The sequence below is a fragment of the Nannobrachium achirus genome (assembly GCF_963921795.1).
Source record: "Nannobrachium achirus genome assembly, chromosome: 20".
NCBI classification, from domain to species: Eukaryota; Metazoa; Chordata; class Actinopteri; order Myctophiformes; family Myctophidae; genus Nannobrachium; species Nannobrachium achirus.
This window is the reverse complement of record NC_137827.1, coordinates 21,534,796-21,554,402: the sequence shown is the minus strand read 5'-3', so window position 1 is coordinate 21,554,402 and position 19,607 is coordinate 21,534,796. Positions and strand designations below refer to the sequence as shown.

At 43.2% G+C, this 19,607-nt stretch overlaps 1 protein-coding gene across 2 annotated transcripts in view; it reads right to left on the bottom strand.

The window, feature by feature from the left end:
- The window catches only part of eml5 (EMAP like 5), a gene marked incomplete at both ends in the record, with an annotated part of 96,418 nt that overhangs the window by 63,058 nt on the left and 13,753 nt on the right, over positions 1-19,607 (bottom strand). For both annotated transcript variants that reach the window (XM_080750741.1, XM_080750742.1), the window contains 4 exons: positions 941-1,126; positions 10,500-10,568; positions 12,497-12,595; positions 17,261-17,420. In XM_080750741.1, coding sequence (XP_080606867.1) covers positions 941-1,126; positions 10,500-10,568; positions 12,497-12,595; positions 17,261-17,420 — 514 coding nt within the window. The remainder of the gene's footprint in view (positions 1-940; positions 1,127-10,499; positions 10,569-12,496; positions 12,596-17,260; positions 17,421-19,607) is intronic.

Sequence of the window (19,607 nt, the reverse complement as noted above, 5' to 3'; positions counted from 1 at the left end):
TTGTTTACATCCCTCTTCTATTCTTTTATATCCATATAGACATAAAAGGGGGCTTGAGCCCCTGCCCTTTTAACTGTCTATAAAAAGTGCCCTCTCCAGACCATGAATGCAGTTTTTACTATGGTGAAAGAACCCTTTCCATGCCATACCTGAAGGCAGCAAGAGAATTGCCTATATCCATATAAAAGAATAGAAGAGGGATGTAAACGAAGTCAGCCTGACAACGGCCAAAATGATTATTTTATCATTTCTTTACACTTTTTGTGGTCATTTTTGAAAAGAAACACATATGAAGCTTAATTTTTTTTGATAAAATATTTTCGAAACATTATTTTTATTTTGGCATCAGTTTTTCAAGAAAAAGTTGACTATAGCTCCTTTAAATCTGAGAGTGTATATTATGCAAACAAAAGGTTCCATTTGTACACAGTTACAGACCCGTAAGGCTCCATTTGCACCCCTGGTGGTCCTCGGATATGACTTTGAGAACCAGTGGTCTAGACCAGTGGTTCTCAACCTTTTCAGGCCGCGACCCCCAAAATAACCATATTTTCACTGGGGACCCCTCCCACCCTGACGAGCACTAAGAGTTGAGGCATTACATTTCGTATAACACGGTTGGTTCTATTGTGAAAATAGCCGATCTACATGCTCACAAATGTCTGCCTCTAATATTTGACAATTTGACCAATGTTTAATTTGTCATTTTAGAGATATCAAAAGGTCCTCAAATTGTCACTTTAGAAATGTGAATATACCCTTTATTCACTTAATCTTTATTTTGGTTTGTTTACTGTTGAGTGAGAAAACAATGTTGCACATTAAGCGAATCATCTGGGGACCCCCCAAAATAATTTGGGGGACCCCCCTGGGGGTCCCGACCCAGAGGTTGAGAACCAGTGGTCTAGACTCGGCTCAGATCACAACCCATACAACGTACCCCATGAGCTCCTTGGACCGTCCTCATTAGATTGACCCCTTTCCACACATAGATGTCGCCGTTCAAGGCACCGGAATATGTCACCTCGTCCTTCGCACAGGCAAGGCAGAGGATGGTTTGGAGATCCCCGGTTTTGCCAAAAACGCCTCGTTTGGGCGTCAGAGCATTGCCACATAAGCTCCAGAACTGCAAACACAAACAGACAGGAACAAAGAAAGAGAGAGACTGAGGAAGCACATTTTGACATGGCGCATATATGCCGCATATTGTACATGCACACACAAGCACACCACCAAAAGAGAGAGATATGAGAACCCACAGATTAAAAAACTAATCGTCATGCACCATGTAGGCTACACAAAGCAAACCAAACATTTAAAAATCGCACACGTGTGTAAGAATTGATATCGTTAGTTTGTAATTAGATCGGTTCTTTTTGGCACGCGATACCCTCGTGCGATTAGTATAAATGAAGCGTAACTGAGAGGTCAGTGCTTTAACCACACAATAAGTATGCACAGACACAGACACACACACACACACTCTCACACACACACACACACACACACACACACACACACTCTCACACACACACACACACACGCTCATGATTTATGAACAAGGTCATTGGAATGCGCAGCCACAGCCGCGTCTGAGGGCAAAATCCATCCAGCGGATAGACGCTCAGTCTGCATCGAGACGAAATCATGCTGAGTGTGTGTGTGTGTGTGCGTGTGGGTGGGGGGGGGGGGCATGTGTGTTAGAGATCACAAAATGTGTATGTACTTGCATGACTGTTTGTTTGTGTGTGTGCGTGTGTGCGCGCGTGTGTGTCTCGAATACAGAGACGCCGCCATCGGCATGTGACTGAAAGATGTACCCGTCAAAGGGAACAGCTGGAGAATGACAGCCCTTTTTACTAACCCCTCCCCACCCCAACCACATCACCTTCCCCCCTCGCTCCCTCCAGATATTAAAACCTGTCGGAGACAACCTTCAAACTGCTGGGAGCTTTGCCTTTTGGAGGAGACGGGTAACGGTTGAGGCCGTCTGAGGGGGCCAGACAGCTAAAACATTATGAATGAGCTCCTCTATCACAACAAGCCTGTCAGACCCAGCCTCCAGGGGTGTCGCACCAAATTCTGGGCCCTGGGTACAAGGATTCACTGTGGGCCCCCAATGATGTTCTTCATAGGGGGGGACTGGGAACGCATTATTACGCATTATTTTGTGCTTTAACTGTTGAAAAATAGCAGATATACAAGCTCACAGCGCAGCACCGAGTGCCGCGCTTGCGATCTTTTAGATCTGCTATTTTTGAAAAAACGTGAAAATGTGTCTTTGAATATTTTTGACCTGATTCTATAAATGTCTTATAGAAGCAAAATTTGAGTTACACAATATTCGCTTAAAAATACATAATATTTATAGATTGGCACACACAACTTTTCAAAAATAGCAGATCTACAAGCTTGCAGCGCGGCATTCGGTGCCGTGCCGTGAGCTTCTATATCTGCTTTTTTTCAATAGCTAAAGTATACAAAATAATTAAGGCCCCCTCCACCTTGGGCCCTACTAACTCAGTCCCACTTCCCCCCCCCTTGTGACGCCCCTGCCTGCCTCCGTTAACACCGGCGCCTTGCGGTGACTGATAGGGCGGCGGCGTGTTAACAGGAAGGATCGATTATCACAGACAAGCATCACAGCTTTAGATAGGGCCCTGCTGTCAAACATCGGAGGCTTTTCCGTGTCAACGGGGAACAGAACTGCGCCGTCTAATCCTAATTCTACTGGATTGAGTGTGCGATCGTGTTTATTTGGATTATTTGTGTTCTGCTCTGACTGCTGACATTTTCGTATGATTACGTTTTAATTGTCATCCACAGTGTTGAACCTCGCTCGACGTACAAGAATTTCACCGCTTGAAATGTTGCTGCTAGCTGGATGGACCCATTTCACAGCATCTATTTCAGTGGTGTAAAGTGACTAAGTACATTTACTTAAGCACTGTGCTTAAGTGCAATTTTGAGGTATTTGTACTTTACGAGTATTTCCAATTTCCAATACTTTTACTACTACTCCACTAAATCAACTACAAAACGCGTTGTGAGCTTGTAGACCGGCTATTTTCAAACATTTTGTACTTTTACTTTTGGTACTGTAATACTTTTACTCAAGTACATTTTGAATTCTGGACTTTTACTTGTAACAGATTGTTTCTATATTGCAGTATTGATACTTTTACTTAATTAATAAGGGTTTAAACTTGTGGCGCAGGAGCTGTCTGACACACACACACACACACACACACACACACACACACACACACACACACACACACACACACACACACACACAGTAACACCCACCTGAAACACATTATTATTTTCGGCTGTGTTTACCTGTCAAAAAGGCTGCTGTAAAAACGGTTTATAGGCCTTGTCAGTGGAAATGTGTTGCTAGGGAACAGCTTGGGTCAGCTGGTGATATTAACAATCACTGCAACGCCAGGAAATACACTTGGATCCATTCAATTAGAATGTTTATGTGTTATGTGAAAACTGTCTTGTTCGTGCAATAAACAAAATATGTTTGGGGTGGGATACTGGCGTAAAAAGGGAACCATTTAGTTCTTGGCATCCTTATGTTGGATATCATTGGATAGCAAATTGCTAGAAGCGAAAAGTAGGGTTTAGTATGGTTTAAGTACTTAAAGAATGAAGATCATACAGTAAGTGTGCAAATAATCTGGGCAGGTGTCAGGGTGAGTTCTGTTGAGGTCTAGGAGCATTGGAGATCCCGGGCGGAGTGGTATTGTGGGGGGGGTGTTTGTGACCAGCCCAGCCTGTTGCAGAGAGCCAGTGTGGACGGATGCGGCGTGACGGCACGGCACGGCACTCCCTGCCTACCACAGATAAGACCAAGAGACGCAGGCGAAGGCTAATCCCCTCACTGCTGAATTACTGCTGAGAGGAGATGGGTTGCCAGAGGGGTTTATGATGAGGCCGGGAATGAGAATGAGAATGAGAGAGAGAGAGAGAGAGAGAGAGAGAGAGAGAGAGAGAGAGAGAGAGAGTGAGAGAGAGAGTGTATGATAGAGAAATAAGAATGGGAAGTGTGTGTGTGTGTGTGTGTGTGTGTGTGTGTGTGTGTGTGTGTGTGTGTGTGTGTGTGTGTGTGTGTGTGTGTGTGTGTGTGTGTGTGTGTGTGTGTGTGTGTGTGTGTGTGTGTGTGTGTGCGTGCACGTGTGCCTATGCGTGTGTGGGGACAGTGTATTAAAATGGTGGAAATCAGCTGTAAAATTGCTACATTCTCAGTAAAACTACTGAGAGCTGAAAAAGGGAGAGCTCGTAAGAATGATGACACATGCTATGAATGTGTTACAGTTTCATGATATTAACATCACTGTCTGTCAGAGTAACTCCTCCTTTCTTGTATATATATATATATATATATACGGTAATAGGCTTCCAGTGACGACTGGGTACAGAGAAGGCTGTTCTTCTCAGTCCAGACAGCTTGGTTACCTCCAGTGGGAAAGGCTTTCGTTTCATTTTCATGGAATCCGTGATAAGGTATAAATTAAAGCAGTAAGCCACTACAGGTAGCAGTTTACAGAGTATTTTACAATGGCTGATTGAGGCGCGTAGTGACCCGACGCCATTATAAAAAAGAGGTAAAGTGAGACCTTGCGTGGCTTACTGCCTTTCTAATATACAATACTGTTGGTGAAACAGAGAGCTCAGTAGCTGGAGCTCAGACGCTGGTTATTCCTGCAAGCCTCTGAGAGGATCCTACGGGATTCGCCGATGCTTAAGCCTTGCCTAGCCCAATGATATCTATAATACTGCTGAGATATAGCCTAGAAGTATCACTGTGAGGTCGAAGGGGGAAGATGAACTAACAGAGCTGGACAGAGCCACTCCCTCAGAGTTAGTGTCGAAGTGTCCTTGAGCAAGACACTGAATAGCTCCCGATGAGCAGGTTAGTGCCTTGCATGGTTTCCTCTGCCATCAGTGTATGAATGTGTGTGTGAATGGGTGGATGTAATGCACACTCATTGTGAAGCACCTTGGATAAACGCAATATGTAAACACACTGTTTATCATTTACAAGAAAGTAGTTTCCGGCTACAGGAAGAGCAACTTCCCGACAGAGACCAGTGCCTGTTTACTCAGCCAGTCCAGAAGAGAGTGTGCTATAGACGTTAGCCTGAAACATGACGGGACCGGGTTTACATGGGTCCGGGAACTTCGGGCAGAGCGACTTATTTCGCCATTTACTACTACACAAACATTCAGATTTCACAAACAAATTGCTTAATAAAGTCTCACACCTGTCTAAATATGGTACCGCAAACTATAATTACCCGTATCCTCCGTATTCTTTAATATCTTTCTCAGTGTCCATAGATGGGGTTGGTGCGCATGGGGAAAACCAGGAAATACAAGGAAACACAGAAAACGATCGGATAAAAAGGCTTCTTATTAAAGAATACAGAGGATACTTGGGTAATTATAGTTTGCCGTACCGTATTTAGACAGGTGTGAGACTTTATTAAGCACTTTTTTTGTGAAATCTGATGTTTGTGTAGTTGTAAATGGCGAAATAAGTCGCTCTGCTCAAACCCATGCAAACCCGGTCCCATGGCGGTCGTGCGATACGAACTCCTGTTTCAAGGCTAGCTAGATGTAAACTTTTTCCAAACAAACACATAAAGAAACAAAACTTAACTGCTCAATCTCATTAGAACTAAGATATTAAATAGAAATTCAATTTTTTTGTCATATTTAGTTACTACGTCTGTGAACTTCCTGTGTAAACTGCTAGCCTAGCTACTAGCCGAGAATCCAGCACTGATGGTTTGCGTGGGTGGGAAGTGCTTGTATTTCTTACAAGCCCTGCCCGAATCCCCTCAATCACTCGCCGTCCTGCGGGTATTGCTCCCCTTCCCTCATTAGATCGCTGTAGAAACTAATAACACACCTGTGAATGAGATGAGCTGATCTAAGGAGTAGATTACAGTGTCTTTTACCACATCTACTAAACGGAAACCAGCCAATCAGAATTGAGGATTGAGACCATGCGTTCTAGGATGTCCTCTAAACAACCCCCCACCTTTCCCCACATCTCAATCATGATAAACCCTCTTAAAATGGCAATCCTACAATGCATGCATGGCCCTCGCTGTCGTCACACTGACTCCAAGGTTAAGCACTGAGTGGCAAAGGCTGAACCAGAGATTGATAGATGGTCAGTGTGCCTCTTTAGAGTCTTACTGTAATGGGTCAACTGGGTGACAACTTAATGGAAGTTGATTCTTTGAAAGTTTCTCTCATCCACTGTGTCAATCTTAAGCTCACCTGCAAGTGTGTAGGCCTATATGCACATACACACACGCACAAACGTACTCACGCATGCACACACTCACACACGCACGAGTGCCACGTACAAGCACCCACATGCGCACCCACATGCGCGCACGCACACACACACACACACACACACACACACACACACACACACACACACACACACACACACACACACACACACACACACACACACACACACACACACACACACACACACACACACACAGTTTCCTTAATCAGCTTCAGCGTAAACTAATCACCTACCAGTCAAGCAGGGGGTGGAGGCTGTGTGTGTGTGTGTGTGTGTGTGTGTGTGTGTGTGTGTGTGTGTGTGTGTGTGTGTGTGTGTGTGTGTGTGTGTGTGTGTGTGTGTGTGTGCGCGCGCGCGCGCGTGTGCGCGCGTGCGTGCGTGCGTGTGCGTGCATGTGCGCACGTGTGTGTCTTTATACAGGGTGCCATGTATACAGGGGTCTCTACGTAGTCATGACAGAATAGTGGATTTGATATAAAAATATATCTCTTTCATCTTCAGGTTCTCCATCATGCTATATAAGCATGAAGCCGAGCATGTTTAGCCTGTGTAACGATGATTCTGTGTTCTCTAACATTTCAGCTAACTCCCCTAATGTCATTGTTGTTAATGAAAACCATAGAGAGGTGTTCATTCTCGAGGTCAGCTGTAACTTTGGTTACAACTTAGAGCAGGGGTCTTCAACGTTTTCAGGCCGGGGACCCCCAAACTGATGGGGAGATGGAGCAGGGACCCCCTAACACCTCGTAAGGTGGGGGGGTCGGGGCTACGACATATTTTTTATTTTAAACATGTACAAGTTACAGCGAGCAGGGTGGGCCGTACCACAACCATTTCTAAACATACTACTTATTAACTGAGAACAAATGTCAATAATATGTCAATAGCAATCATGTATTCAAGCTATTCAAAATGGATAGAATCATGATTTATTTTTTAACATAAATGTGGAAAATGGCAAAAAAAAAGGAAAAAACATTTTTTGAAATCCTTTTTTTTTTTTTTTTTTTTAAGCAATAATTTCGCGGACCCCCTGCAGTACCTCCGCGGACCCCCTAGGGGTCGCGGACCCCCTGTTGAAGACCCCTGACTTAGAGGAAGACTTCTTAACCAAAGTGTTAAAATATCATCAGCTAGAGCAGACCATCTCACAGCTCGGCTACAGATTGTTTGACAAGTATGCCAACTGTTAAGAACGCTTCAATGGCGTACAGGCAACGACCGTATAAGGATATGTTGTTAGGAGAACGCATCACGCCATACACTAACCCGAGCCACTGTCTCATATAGGGGGAGGTTAGTGTGTGTCGTGATGCGTTCCCCCTAACAACATCTCCTTATACGGTTTCAAAGATGTGACCTGAGTAGGGATGGGACGATTATTGTGACAAAAGAAAACGCGATTTACACTATTATCACGATATTATCACGATAATCAAAATCCATTATCCTGGGGCGGAACATTTGCCAAAAAATAGCAGATCTACACGTTGTGACGCGTGGTGAGCTTGTAGATCGGCTATTTATTGGCAAAGACATTTGATAGAGTGGAAAAAAGACTGTATAGTATAAGTACCTTTTACCAATTATAGAGGGTTTAAGTGGTACCGGATATGCAGCTTGGCAAATAAAAGGTGAATTGATCCCAGTGCATGACGGAGAACGATATCACAATCAATTAACTCTCCACAAGAGTGTTTTTTATCACGATAAACGATAATATCGCATATAGTCCCATCCCCTAGACCTGAATAGGTAGATGTCAGGCAGTGCTCCTTGGAACAGCATGCAGATGGACCAGTCTGTTGCTGACCTTGCTCCTCTGTTGCAGACTGGTGTGCAGACTGCAAGAGGTGGAGGCTGTTGACCAACGATACCAGCTCAGTTACTACCTCAGCATATCTCAGCAGTATTACAGATATCATTGGGCTAGGCAAGGCTAAGCATCGACGAATCCTGTAGGATCCTCTCAGAGGCTTGCAGGAGTAACCAGCTGACTGAGCTCTCTGTTTCACCAACAGTATTGTATATAACAATGTTCTGCCCTATATTCCCTTTGTAACTGTCTGTCTTCCTAATTATCTGACTGCACTGGCATTGTTTATGTCCTTTGTACAAGGCATTCTTGTACTTCTGTTTATGTGGACATAAATACACGTTTCAAATGTGTCTGTCTGTCTGTGTGTGCGTGCGCGCGCGCGTGTGTGTGAGTACAGTGGGTCTAGAGAAGGTCAAGACAGGGCCTGAACTAATGAACATAATGGTCGAATGATTAGCTAAGTGTTTCCTCTGGCTTCGAGTAGCCGTGCGGTTAGGGGGAAAGGAGACGGGTACTGGCATAGTAACACTGGTCCCAGTCACATACTGTAGGCTGTGTTTTGTGCGACATGCTAGCGAAGGGATTATTGGAGCTAAATCTCCTGGATTCACTGAGTGCTCTAATCGCTGAGCGAGCGGAGGGCCAGAGAGCAGATGTCACATGGTGGTCTGCTGGGTGAAGGCCGGGGAATTATATGGGATGGCCTGGTAGGGATGGGACGATATGAAAATTTCATGTCACGATTATTGTGACCAAAGATATTGCCATTTGCGATATTATCACGATAATCGAAATATGATAAAATAGGCAGTCTACAAGTTCACAACGCATCGGCTATTTTTTGGCAAAGAAATTTGGTAGAGTGAAAAGAAATAAGTTATTTCCAGGTCTGTTTCACCAATTATAGAGGGTTTAAAATGGTACCGGATAAGCAGCTCTGCAAATAAAAGGTGAATTGATGGGGATGTGACTGTAGTGGTGCTTCATGAGGTGCAGTGGGAGGTTTGAAAACATGGAAAAAGGGAGATGACATGCACATCCATCCCTGACCCAAGTTGGGCAGGTGCTGAGCGACGAATAGATACTAGAAAAATAAATAAAACACTCGCACACTGTGTGCTCTCATGCGAAAAATAAGTGTTGTGACGTTTCGAGCAACCTGCTCTTCTGTCTGAAGAAGAGCAGGTTACTCGCAACGTCACAACACTTATTTGGTGCAATAAAGCACAATTTTCGCATGAGAGTCCACAGTGTGCGAGTGTTTTATTTATTTTTCAGATTGGAAAACATGACCAACGACAAAAAAACTCAGATACCTACTGGGAGAAACACAACAATGTGCGAACACAGCAGTAAGATTTGTGAACTGTTTCGTTAAAAGAAGGCTAGAGAAGTGCCTTCGGAAGGGGTGTTATTACTATTAAACCTGGAGAGGGGGAGGGAAAACGTCAGCAAGATCCTATTCCACTGGGAAATCCACTTGGGGCCCGTAAGGGACTCAGGTTACAAATGGATAAATGGACACTGAGGATTTTAATGTGTGGTAACCCACTCATCTACATCAAGCCCATTTAAGAAAGCCTCAGTGTTGAGACTCAAAAGGTCGGGTGCACTTTTCCTCGCCATTTGAGAGCTTTTGGGAACAAGCTCATTTCCTAATGGCCCTGGCCACTCCACTCAAGCACCCGCCACTGAATATCCCCCACAAGACGCCCTGGCTGAGACACCCAGATGCAACATTTATGAAATGAAAAAGAAGCCGTAGGTTAGAATAGGAAGTAAACACAGATGCTGCTGCTACTGCTGCAGCAGCGTGTACAACCAATTGCCCCCCGGGGACAAATAAAGTTCTACCTTTGCTTTCAGTAAGGTATCTTGAAAAGATTAAAGGGGTGAAGTGAAAGGCTAAAGATTGGCAACACACTGAGAATCAGAGAGTCAAGTTCATAAAAATGTACTCTAAAAGGCAGATCACTAAAGATGAAACTTGAAATTAAGTCACTGTCTGGCCTACTTAGCACTTAAAGGGTCTAAAAATCCTTTACTCTGAAGTTAAGTGAATTTGCATATTTTGTTTTAAGGCTTTGAAACTGTCGTACCGATGAAGAAGAGAGCACAGATGAAAGCTTGACAGTTCATGCAAATCATAATGTGTTCTGATATTATGCAAAGGGAGTCTGCCCACACAAAAACACACACACACACACACACACACACACACACACACACACACACACACACACACACACACACACACACACACACACACACACACACACACACACACACACACACACAAAAACACAGACTTCAAAATAAGTACGGTAGCTGTACCTTGATATGTTTGACACCACAGCTGACAAGCTTGCTTGGCTGGTACAAATCCCACGATATGTCAAATATCTGTTGAAGAGATAATGATAATTAATCAAATCAATTAATGACACGCATCTGTTCAAACAGCTCATATACTGTACAGTATGCATACATGATATGTATATAAGCTCAACACCAAATCTCTTTGCCAAAAAATGGGCAATCTACAGTACAAGCTCACAACACGTCACAACCTTGTGAGCTTGTAGATCTGCTAGTTTGGGCTAATGTTCCCCCCAGAATATGGATGCTGTGGTTGAAGTTGCTTAGTATAATGTACAGTACAAAAACTGTACTGTACATATAGAGTGAGATTTAATATTTTGGGCGTCCCTTATTTTTCTTGGAAATAAGGGACGCCTGACCACAGAATGCATCCTGTACACCAATTAACCACTATTCTTATTTGAATTTCATGTATAGTTGACAACCCCAGTACAGATAACCAGACTCTTCATGTTGCAGCTATCGTGTTTTGATTGTATTAATAGTGAGTATGTTCTGGTCCCATCCTCCAGGAGTGAGGGGAAATTGCTTTTACAGCTTCACTCAGCTGATGGCTGCTCAGATGGTTTGATGAGCACACGGGAGGTAGCGGTGTAGGGGTTAAGTGTCTTGCTCAGGGATCATATCGAGTCAACTTCAGCCCTTCTAAAATAAACTCCTCAAAAAAGGTTTGGAAAATCGAAAATATTTCTACTTCAATAATACCAATTGGTATTCTGTTTTATATTGTTGTTATTATTGATTAGTCACCTTTACAACGAGGTATAACTTGTAAGGATCATGCGACCGTGGAATGAGCAACACAGCTAAACACGTGGGTAAAAAAATCGCCCCCATAATTATGCATCTGTTGGTACAGTACCTACCTGTCACAGGTGTGTGACTGGCACCTGAACATGGGTCCTGCAACTTTGACAGAGATCTGTCTGTGACACAGTTGTGTAAATCTCTGGAAGTGAAGTGAAGCAAGGGTGAGGAACAGGTCTTCTTGGGGTGGCACTTCGCTGTCTGTTTTTGACTTCACCAGTCTCACTGAACTTGGTCTTAAGTTAGGGATGCTGCCACTCTGTGTAACGGAACACCAGCTTCCACTTGCCCTATTGCACGGACCTTATCCTGAAGGGACAAACATGGCATCTTTCCATGGGGCAGTGTTGCTTGCTGCTTGGAGCACACACAAACTGAGCAGGGCCCATGCTCAGGCACCAGTCACACAGACACACACCTGTGACTGCAGGTGTGCAATCTGGCTAGCCATCGTCAAAGAAAAGGGAAAAACAGCGCCCTCTCTGTTTTGTTCCTGAGAATCTGTTCTGTTCTGTGACTGGCAGCTCACTCAAAACAAGATTACCAACAGAAGCATATTGGGGATTTTGGCAAATGTTGGTGGGGCGCTGCGCCTGCCCACACGTTTAGCTGTGTTCATCATCATTCCACAATGGCACGATCCATTGCCATTTACAATACCTTCATTGTAAAGGAGACAAATCAACGAAACAACTATAAAAAATACAATAACAACTGGTAGTGAAGGGGAGACAAAATCAACCAAAGTTACGTTTCAGAACTTTTTTAGGTATTTTTAAGTACGCAAATAAATAACTGTGTGTGTGTGTGTGTGTGTGTGTGTGTGTGTGTGTGTGTGTGTGTGTGTGTGTGTGTGTGCGTGCGTGCGTGCGTGCGTGCGTGTGTGAGCATTCTTTCTCTATGATCATGCATAAAGCATGGGGGCTGAGCAAGAAAACAACAGCTGCCTGCGTTTCATCTTTTTTTAATTCCATTTCATTAGCCGGGCGTTTTTCCCAGACAGGCCCATGGAAAGACCCTGATCAATCAGGTGTAACTTGTTTATACCTCCTTCGGGAAAGAGCTCCATCCTGCATTTATCACTAATTGAGGCGATCGATACAGAATACAGATGGAGCTCAGACAGGACTGAGTGAGTTTACCCTGTCCGTGTGTCCAGGAGCCGCTGCCAGAACCTTCCCTCTTCTCCAGTCCCACACACAGATTGTGTTCTTGGAGTCCAATCCCACGGAGACCAAACACTGTGGGGGCGGGTTGGGGAAAGAGAGAGAGAGAGAGAGATACGAGATAAGACTCTGGTACCACAGAAGAATACATCCTGTACACCAATTAACCACATTCTGTTACATATCACACACTGAACATGCATCAATAAACGAGCTAAAGCCAAAAAGTACAGTATACCAGTACTTGTAGTATCATGGTGTCGCTTGCCCACAATTTACTGATCTTCAAGATGTGTTGTTAGCTTGAAAATCACGCAATGGGGTTTACAGAATCGCTTATACGAACTCTACAAGCTTGTGAGCTTGTAGACTTTTGACAATGCTTGACAAAAAAAAAAAAAAAAAAAAAAAAAAAAAATGCCTATAATGTCCCTCAAAATAGGGACACCAAGTTAAAAGTGTTTAAGTTTTTTCTCCTCCAATGGCCACAATGAATGGTTTGGTTCATAGGCTAATAATGGCTACGGAACAGAACAGTTGTCCAGCCCCTGGCGCTCAAAGTGAGCACATTAAAGTGCTTTTGGTTGGGTGAGGGAGTGAGTAGGCAGCAGTGCAGTGGAGAACAGAGGAGAGGAGTGCTTATGGATATGCATCTGTACTCTGAAGCTTTGCTTTGTTGTTGTAGTGGGTGTCCTCTTTGATTTGCTGTTGAATCAATGTTTGGGTAAACAGAGGAGAACCCCTCTAGAGTTTGATAAGCCTGTATTTCAATGATGACTAAAGGGCCCTGCATGATGAAACGCAAGGAAACCGTGACAGTCAAGCACAAGAACGAGTGCTTTTAGGGGTAATTCAGACTGCAACATTTTAATTGTAATGTTCAAGGCTTAATTTATGCTCCGTCATGCACACCAAAAATAGCATATCTACAAACTCACTAAGCGATACTGTTTAAACTGTTTCTGATAACATTTTAGGCGAGATATACTGTAGGCAGTGCTCCATATTGATTCTTCATTTACATTTATGGCTTGTTTAAAAGTTTGTTAACAGTATTCCGGAGCTTCTATGCAGTAATAGGGCAGTCCGTTGTGATGAAATGACGCTATAGTGAAGATTCTCTCCGACCAAACTAGTCTGCAGTGTTTTTTTGTTATCGCCTCAGCTGGTACCACATTTGGCCCTATTTTATACTGTGGCTATTTGAAACTTGTAGATCTGCTATTTTCAAACATTTTGTACTGTTACTTTTGGTACTTTAAGTACATGTTGATGCCAACACTTTCATACTTTTATTCAAGTACATTTTGAATTCAGGACTTTTACTTGAAACAGAGTATTTTTACATTGCAGTATTGATTGCGACTGTAGGTCGCAGTTTACTATCAGAACCGTCACAGCTTGACTGTATCCGTCCATCCGGACAGGTAACGCCTGACACTGTGGTTCCCCTGACACATCACTGTGACATGACATCACAGGTGACATCATAGTGACAGACACTCAGAGCAAGGATCTCCATATATGGGCATAAACAGGTGACATCACAGTGATGTCAGATACTCAGAGCAGGGATCTCCATGCATGGGCACAAAAGGGATTCTGCGGATCTCCATATGTGGGCATAAAAGGGATTGTACCCCAGATGATGCCCTGTTAGGAAAACCACACTAACAGAATCCATACAGTATATGGCCAAGACAGATGGCGCAACCTCGCCTTTTCGCCCTTAGGCGTCTTACTGGTACTTTTACTTAGTAGAACTGTCATCTAAAGGGGTACTGTCACTTTAAAAGGTAATCTTAAAATATTAGTTAATATATTATGATGTAATTGTGGGAATGCGCAATTATAAGCCAATCAAATTAATTGACTGTACTTCAATGTACTGTACAGACTACTTACTGTACTGGTCAGCTGTTGTTGGGGGGCGAGGGGCAGATTACATTGTGACATGAGTTTCAGACTATTTCAGACCATTTTCAGAGAGACCACGTGACCTACTGTATCATACTATTATAATTTCGGGGTGTGTCAGCGGGCCTTTAAGTAAAACTACTTTCTCCACTACCGCTCTTGGCTCACATTGCAACACAGCAGCATGCCCTGAGACCTGCAGAATAGATGTCTCATACAATATCATCATGCTCCTCGACATCGCTTTAATAGACGGAAAGGAGTGACCAAACAAGGGATTCCACCACCAGCCCATTCTCAATTCAGCCCCGACTCTCTCAGAGAGGAGAGACAGGGTGCAAACACAGAGATGCTAAACGAGAGGCGAGTGAGCCTCCGCTTGACTTTATACACTGTCACATCCCATCTAAATCCCTGGCTCTCTGACCGACCGAGGAAATGCACAGGGTCATTCCCCCTGTCTCCCGCTGCTATGTACATGTCGCTGAGGAGGTATAGCCCGTTGCCAAAAGCTCCTCCGGGAGAAAGATGAGGGTCACGCACAGATATAAACCCATTGCTGCATCCGTGGAATACTGATGTTTGAGACATGAATATTCCAAGCAAATATCAGGTAGAGAAACAGTTTACAAGAGCCACGACTGCACTGAGTCAGCCATCGACTTGACAGGAAAGGTCTAAATAATGAAGTGCCCCCGCAATAAACAGTCACAAAGGTACACTCCTATACTGATAGCAGTCTATTAACCAGCTACATCAAACTGGCACACACATAGGACCATTTGACTCATGAACTGTGCGATGAGGGCAGATACGCAAAGCAGTGGTGTAAAAAGTACTATATTTTTTTACTTAAAGGAGTAGTTCACCACTTTTCAACCTGTCTTCATGTAATAGGTCCTCACTAATGTTCATGATAAAATATCACAATTATTTTCTACTCAGTCCAAGTCTCCTAGGAGAGCTGTGGGAAGTTCAGAATCCATCGTCTTGTGACATCATCATTTTCCCAAAAAAATGTAATCAATATTTTTGAAAAAAATATTTCGATTTTTATTATCGCGAGAACAATGGCTTCCACTTTAAAATTGCAACTTTTCAGGAATAGAAAGCCTGCAGTTTCTATAAACTGGATTGGCAATCGATGATGTCACAAGACGATGGGTTTCTGACCTGCCCACAGCCCTCCTCTGAAAAAAAAAAAAAAGCTATTTTTGAGTGAGGACCAAAATATGGTCGCCAGTGGATAAACTCTTTTGGTGCGCGGCTGACTAAAAACGCAGAGAGCACATTCTGTCTCAAAGACAGCAACGCGCCTGTCAGTAACTTCCAGAACCCTCCCCATAAACGCAAGGTCGGCGCGGTGCGCAGATACTATCCTCCACTGACATGAAAACCCACAGAGACTGTCTCATTGAAATGCATTGGCGGAACGCGGATTCCACTCATATACACATATACACATAGCCAATCTACAAGTAGATCTGCTATTTTCAAATGGCCAAAATGTATATAGCCTAGGGTTTGTAATAATGATCAAAATCTACAAAGTAACAAATCTTAAAAAAAAGAAAAAAAATGTAGTGGAGTAAAAGTACAAATTTGCCTATGTAGTGGATTAGAAGTAAAAGTATCAGAAATTGGAAATACTCAAGTAAAGTACAAATACCTCAAAATTGCACAAGACACGTGAAACAAGGGGATTACCATGGGATGAACGTGAAATCAGAATTGTAATAGGAACAGTTTTTTAATTGTGGTTTTTGTTTTTCTGTCTTGTTGGGCTGTTTATTTTATTGTTTGTATGTTAAGTGAAAACTTAAATAAACTTTAAGTGATAAAAAAGTACAGCACTTAAATTAAAGTAAATGAAACTTGGTTACTTTACACTGACATGAAGTATAACGTTTATGCTCAAGTGTGTCATTGCTCCCTTGAGGGGGATTAACTTAATTCCATTCCATGGTTAAAACAATCTCTGAATTTCAAACGTCTTTGTTTCTAATCTAACCAGGCTCAGCGGCTCTGGCTGTCGCTGCCTTCACACAGCAAGGTGCCGTCCAACGCTGTGAGACAATAGATGACAGACATTGCAGCTGACTCTTTCAAGTTGAATCTCTGAAGCGGGGTAATGTCTGTGTGCAGCTGTCTGGCTAATACTGCCGGAATAATCACAGATGTCTCATTTGGAAATTCAGCCCAGCAGGCAAGCGCCAATCGCCAGCCTGTATATATAGCTACTGAGTGGAGCTAATGGTAATTGCCGCAGTGACAGCTCAGCTGTACATTCCTGAAAATTATGTTAACCACTTAAACCCTATTTATTCTCTTTGTCATATGCCAAATAGTGAAAATAGTCCATCTATTCTACAAGGTCACAACCCAGAGCAATATCACACGTACATCTGCTATTTTTGTCATTTCAGACAATCTTGACAATCTCTGACAATCTTCGCCTATAGTGACATTTCCAACATAGGGTGTCAGGTAGGGATGTTAAAGGGATATTCCAAAAAATTGCTGATCTACAAGCTCACAACACGTCGCGTTGTGACTTGTGAGCTTGTAGATCTGCTATTTTTTGGAAAATGTTCCGCCCCAGGATAAGAGATGCTGGGCATATTTTTATTATTTAATTCTCGCATTTTATCGCAAATTCTTTTGGACACAAATCGTGACATGACATTTTCATATCGTCCCATGCCTATTCCTTTGTCATGAACAAAATCAAAGAAAAGTGAACGGCTCTATAGGAATGACAGGAACGCAGAGCTGTTGTCGATGTTGTGCTACACAGAAGTGCTTGGTTTAGCCGTCACCTACCTGTCCCTCGAGGTCGAATGCCAGGCAGGCGATGCCGTGTGTGTGCATGTCCTTGAGGATGGACACGGTCTGCACCGTGTAGGAGTCCCAGACGCAGATGTAAGGTTCCTTGCCCACCTGTCCTGTAGCCACCAGCACACGTTCCGGATGCAGTGCTAAACTGTACAAAGAGAGAGAGAGATAGAAGTTGGTTGTAAAATGTAACTCTATAATGACTTAGGCCCTACCCAAAAAAAGGGATACCAGTTTTTGCAAGTCGACTCGACTCAGTAAAAAGTTGAGTTGAAGTCGACTTTATCGTTTGATGACGTCGTCACATCACACACGACCCCCCAATTATTTTGGGGGGTCCCCAGATGATTAACTTAATGTGAAACAATGTTTTCTCACTCAACTGTAAACAAACCAACATAAAGTGTAAGTGTATAGAAGGTATCTTCACATTTCTAAAGTGCCAATTTGAGGACTTTTTAATACCTCTAAAATGACAAATTAAACATTGTCCAAATTTTCAAATATATAGAGGCAGAAATTGTGAAAATAGACGATCTACATGCTCACAACGCCTCGCAACGCAACTCTGGTGGGAGTCGACTTGTGTAATGAAGTCAACTGAGTCGACTTGTCGACTTTTTCGTTAATGCCCTAGCGTGCGTGCGTGTGTGTGCGCACATGCACGTGAGCGTGCATGTGTGCATGGATGGGGTGATGCATGTTATGTTCGTGACAACATAACTATGAATAAAAGGGTCAGCTTCATCCCTCGGAGGTGACATGGTTCAGTTAACCCATTCATGCTCAGATAGATTCACGTCTCTGCTTCCTCTATGCCTGCTGGCCACGGAGGACGAGGGCTTATGGAAGGCCACACAGGCCAACGGCTCTTTCAGATGCTGTTTTTGAATCGCGCAAACTATTCTTTGCCCGTGCTTTGCCCCTGTCACCTACTCAAAATGCACATAACCTTTATTATTCTTTAGCCCGTGTGTTTTTTTTTAATTTATTTTTTATTTTTTTCATTTTCTCAGTCTCATTTAGATCATCCTTCCAATACACAGCGGTGGAGGAACGGAACAAAATCCCTAATGAAATAGAATTTGCCCAGTCTGTTTTTAAAGATGTGGTGAAAGATTAGCTGATGAGCAAGCTAGAATAGAGCAAGGTGGGCCTAAAATGACCTTGTTGGTATGGTTGCTATTGGGTGTTTTTATTGAATGTGTTAGTATGGTGATTTTAGACGTGATATTAGTTAGTTACCATATTCGTTTTTTGGGATCGCAACGGATATAAGTCTTTGGACTTTTTGTGCTGTCCAGATAATTGTCATGAAATTATCAAATAAAATCAATCAATCAATCAATCAATCATTCCTTCCATTTTCTATGCCTTTGAAAGCCTTGTTACAGCTTATGTAAAGCACATACAATTGCCTTTGTGTATGTAAACGTATGTGTATAAAAATAAACTTGCCTTGCCTTACATTCAAATACCTGGGCTTGCCTGGCATCCAAGCATACAATTATTACATAATCCGTAATTCCAGTCCATCTGTACAAACCCCCCCCACCCACCCAAACCATACACACACACACACCGTACCGTAACAGTACAGTACAGTACAACGGTTCCCACACTGAGCAACAGCCCACCTTACAAAGCCATCCACCCCCTCCCCCAAACCCAGCAGCTGCCCGTCACGTACCCGGCAGGGCTGAGTGAATCACTGGGCAATTCTCTTCTACTCTTGCCTCGTCCTGGCCTATATAGTATATTTCATGCTGCGACGGACCTTCTTCCATTATAATCAGGCCGCCCGTTTTTGCCAACTGCACTCTGCAATGTTTAATCCTGACGTGTTTTCAGACAGCAGGCCAGAGCAGAGATGGGACGATACGCGATATTATCATTTATCATGATAAAAAACATTTTTTTTTTATTTCTCGTGATATCGTCCTCCGTCATGCACTGGGATCAATTCACCTTTTATTTGCCGAGCTGCATATCCGGTACCACTTAAACCCTTTATAATAACTTTATATAACTTTTTTTCACTCTATCAAATGTCTTTGCCAAAAAATAGCCGATCTACAAGCTCACAACGCGTCACAACGTGACGCGTTGTGAGATCTGCTATTTTTAGATCTGCTATTTTTTGGCAAATGTTCCGCCCCAGGATAATGGATTGATTATCGTGATAATATATTGTAAATCACGATTTCTTTTGTCACAATAATCGTGATATGACATCGTCCCATCCCTAGGCCAGAGTAGAGGTTTTGCGGGCCAGGCCAGGGCGCATGCAGCCACCAGCACGCTGACTCAAATCAGATCACCAAGACCTGGCATT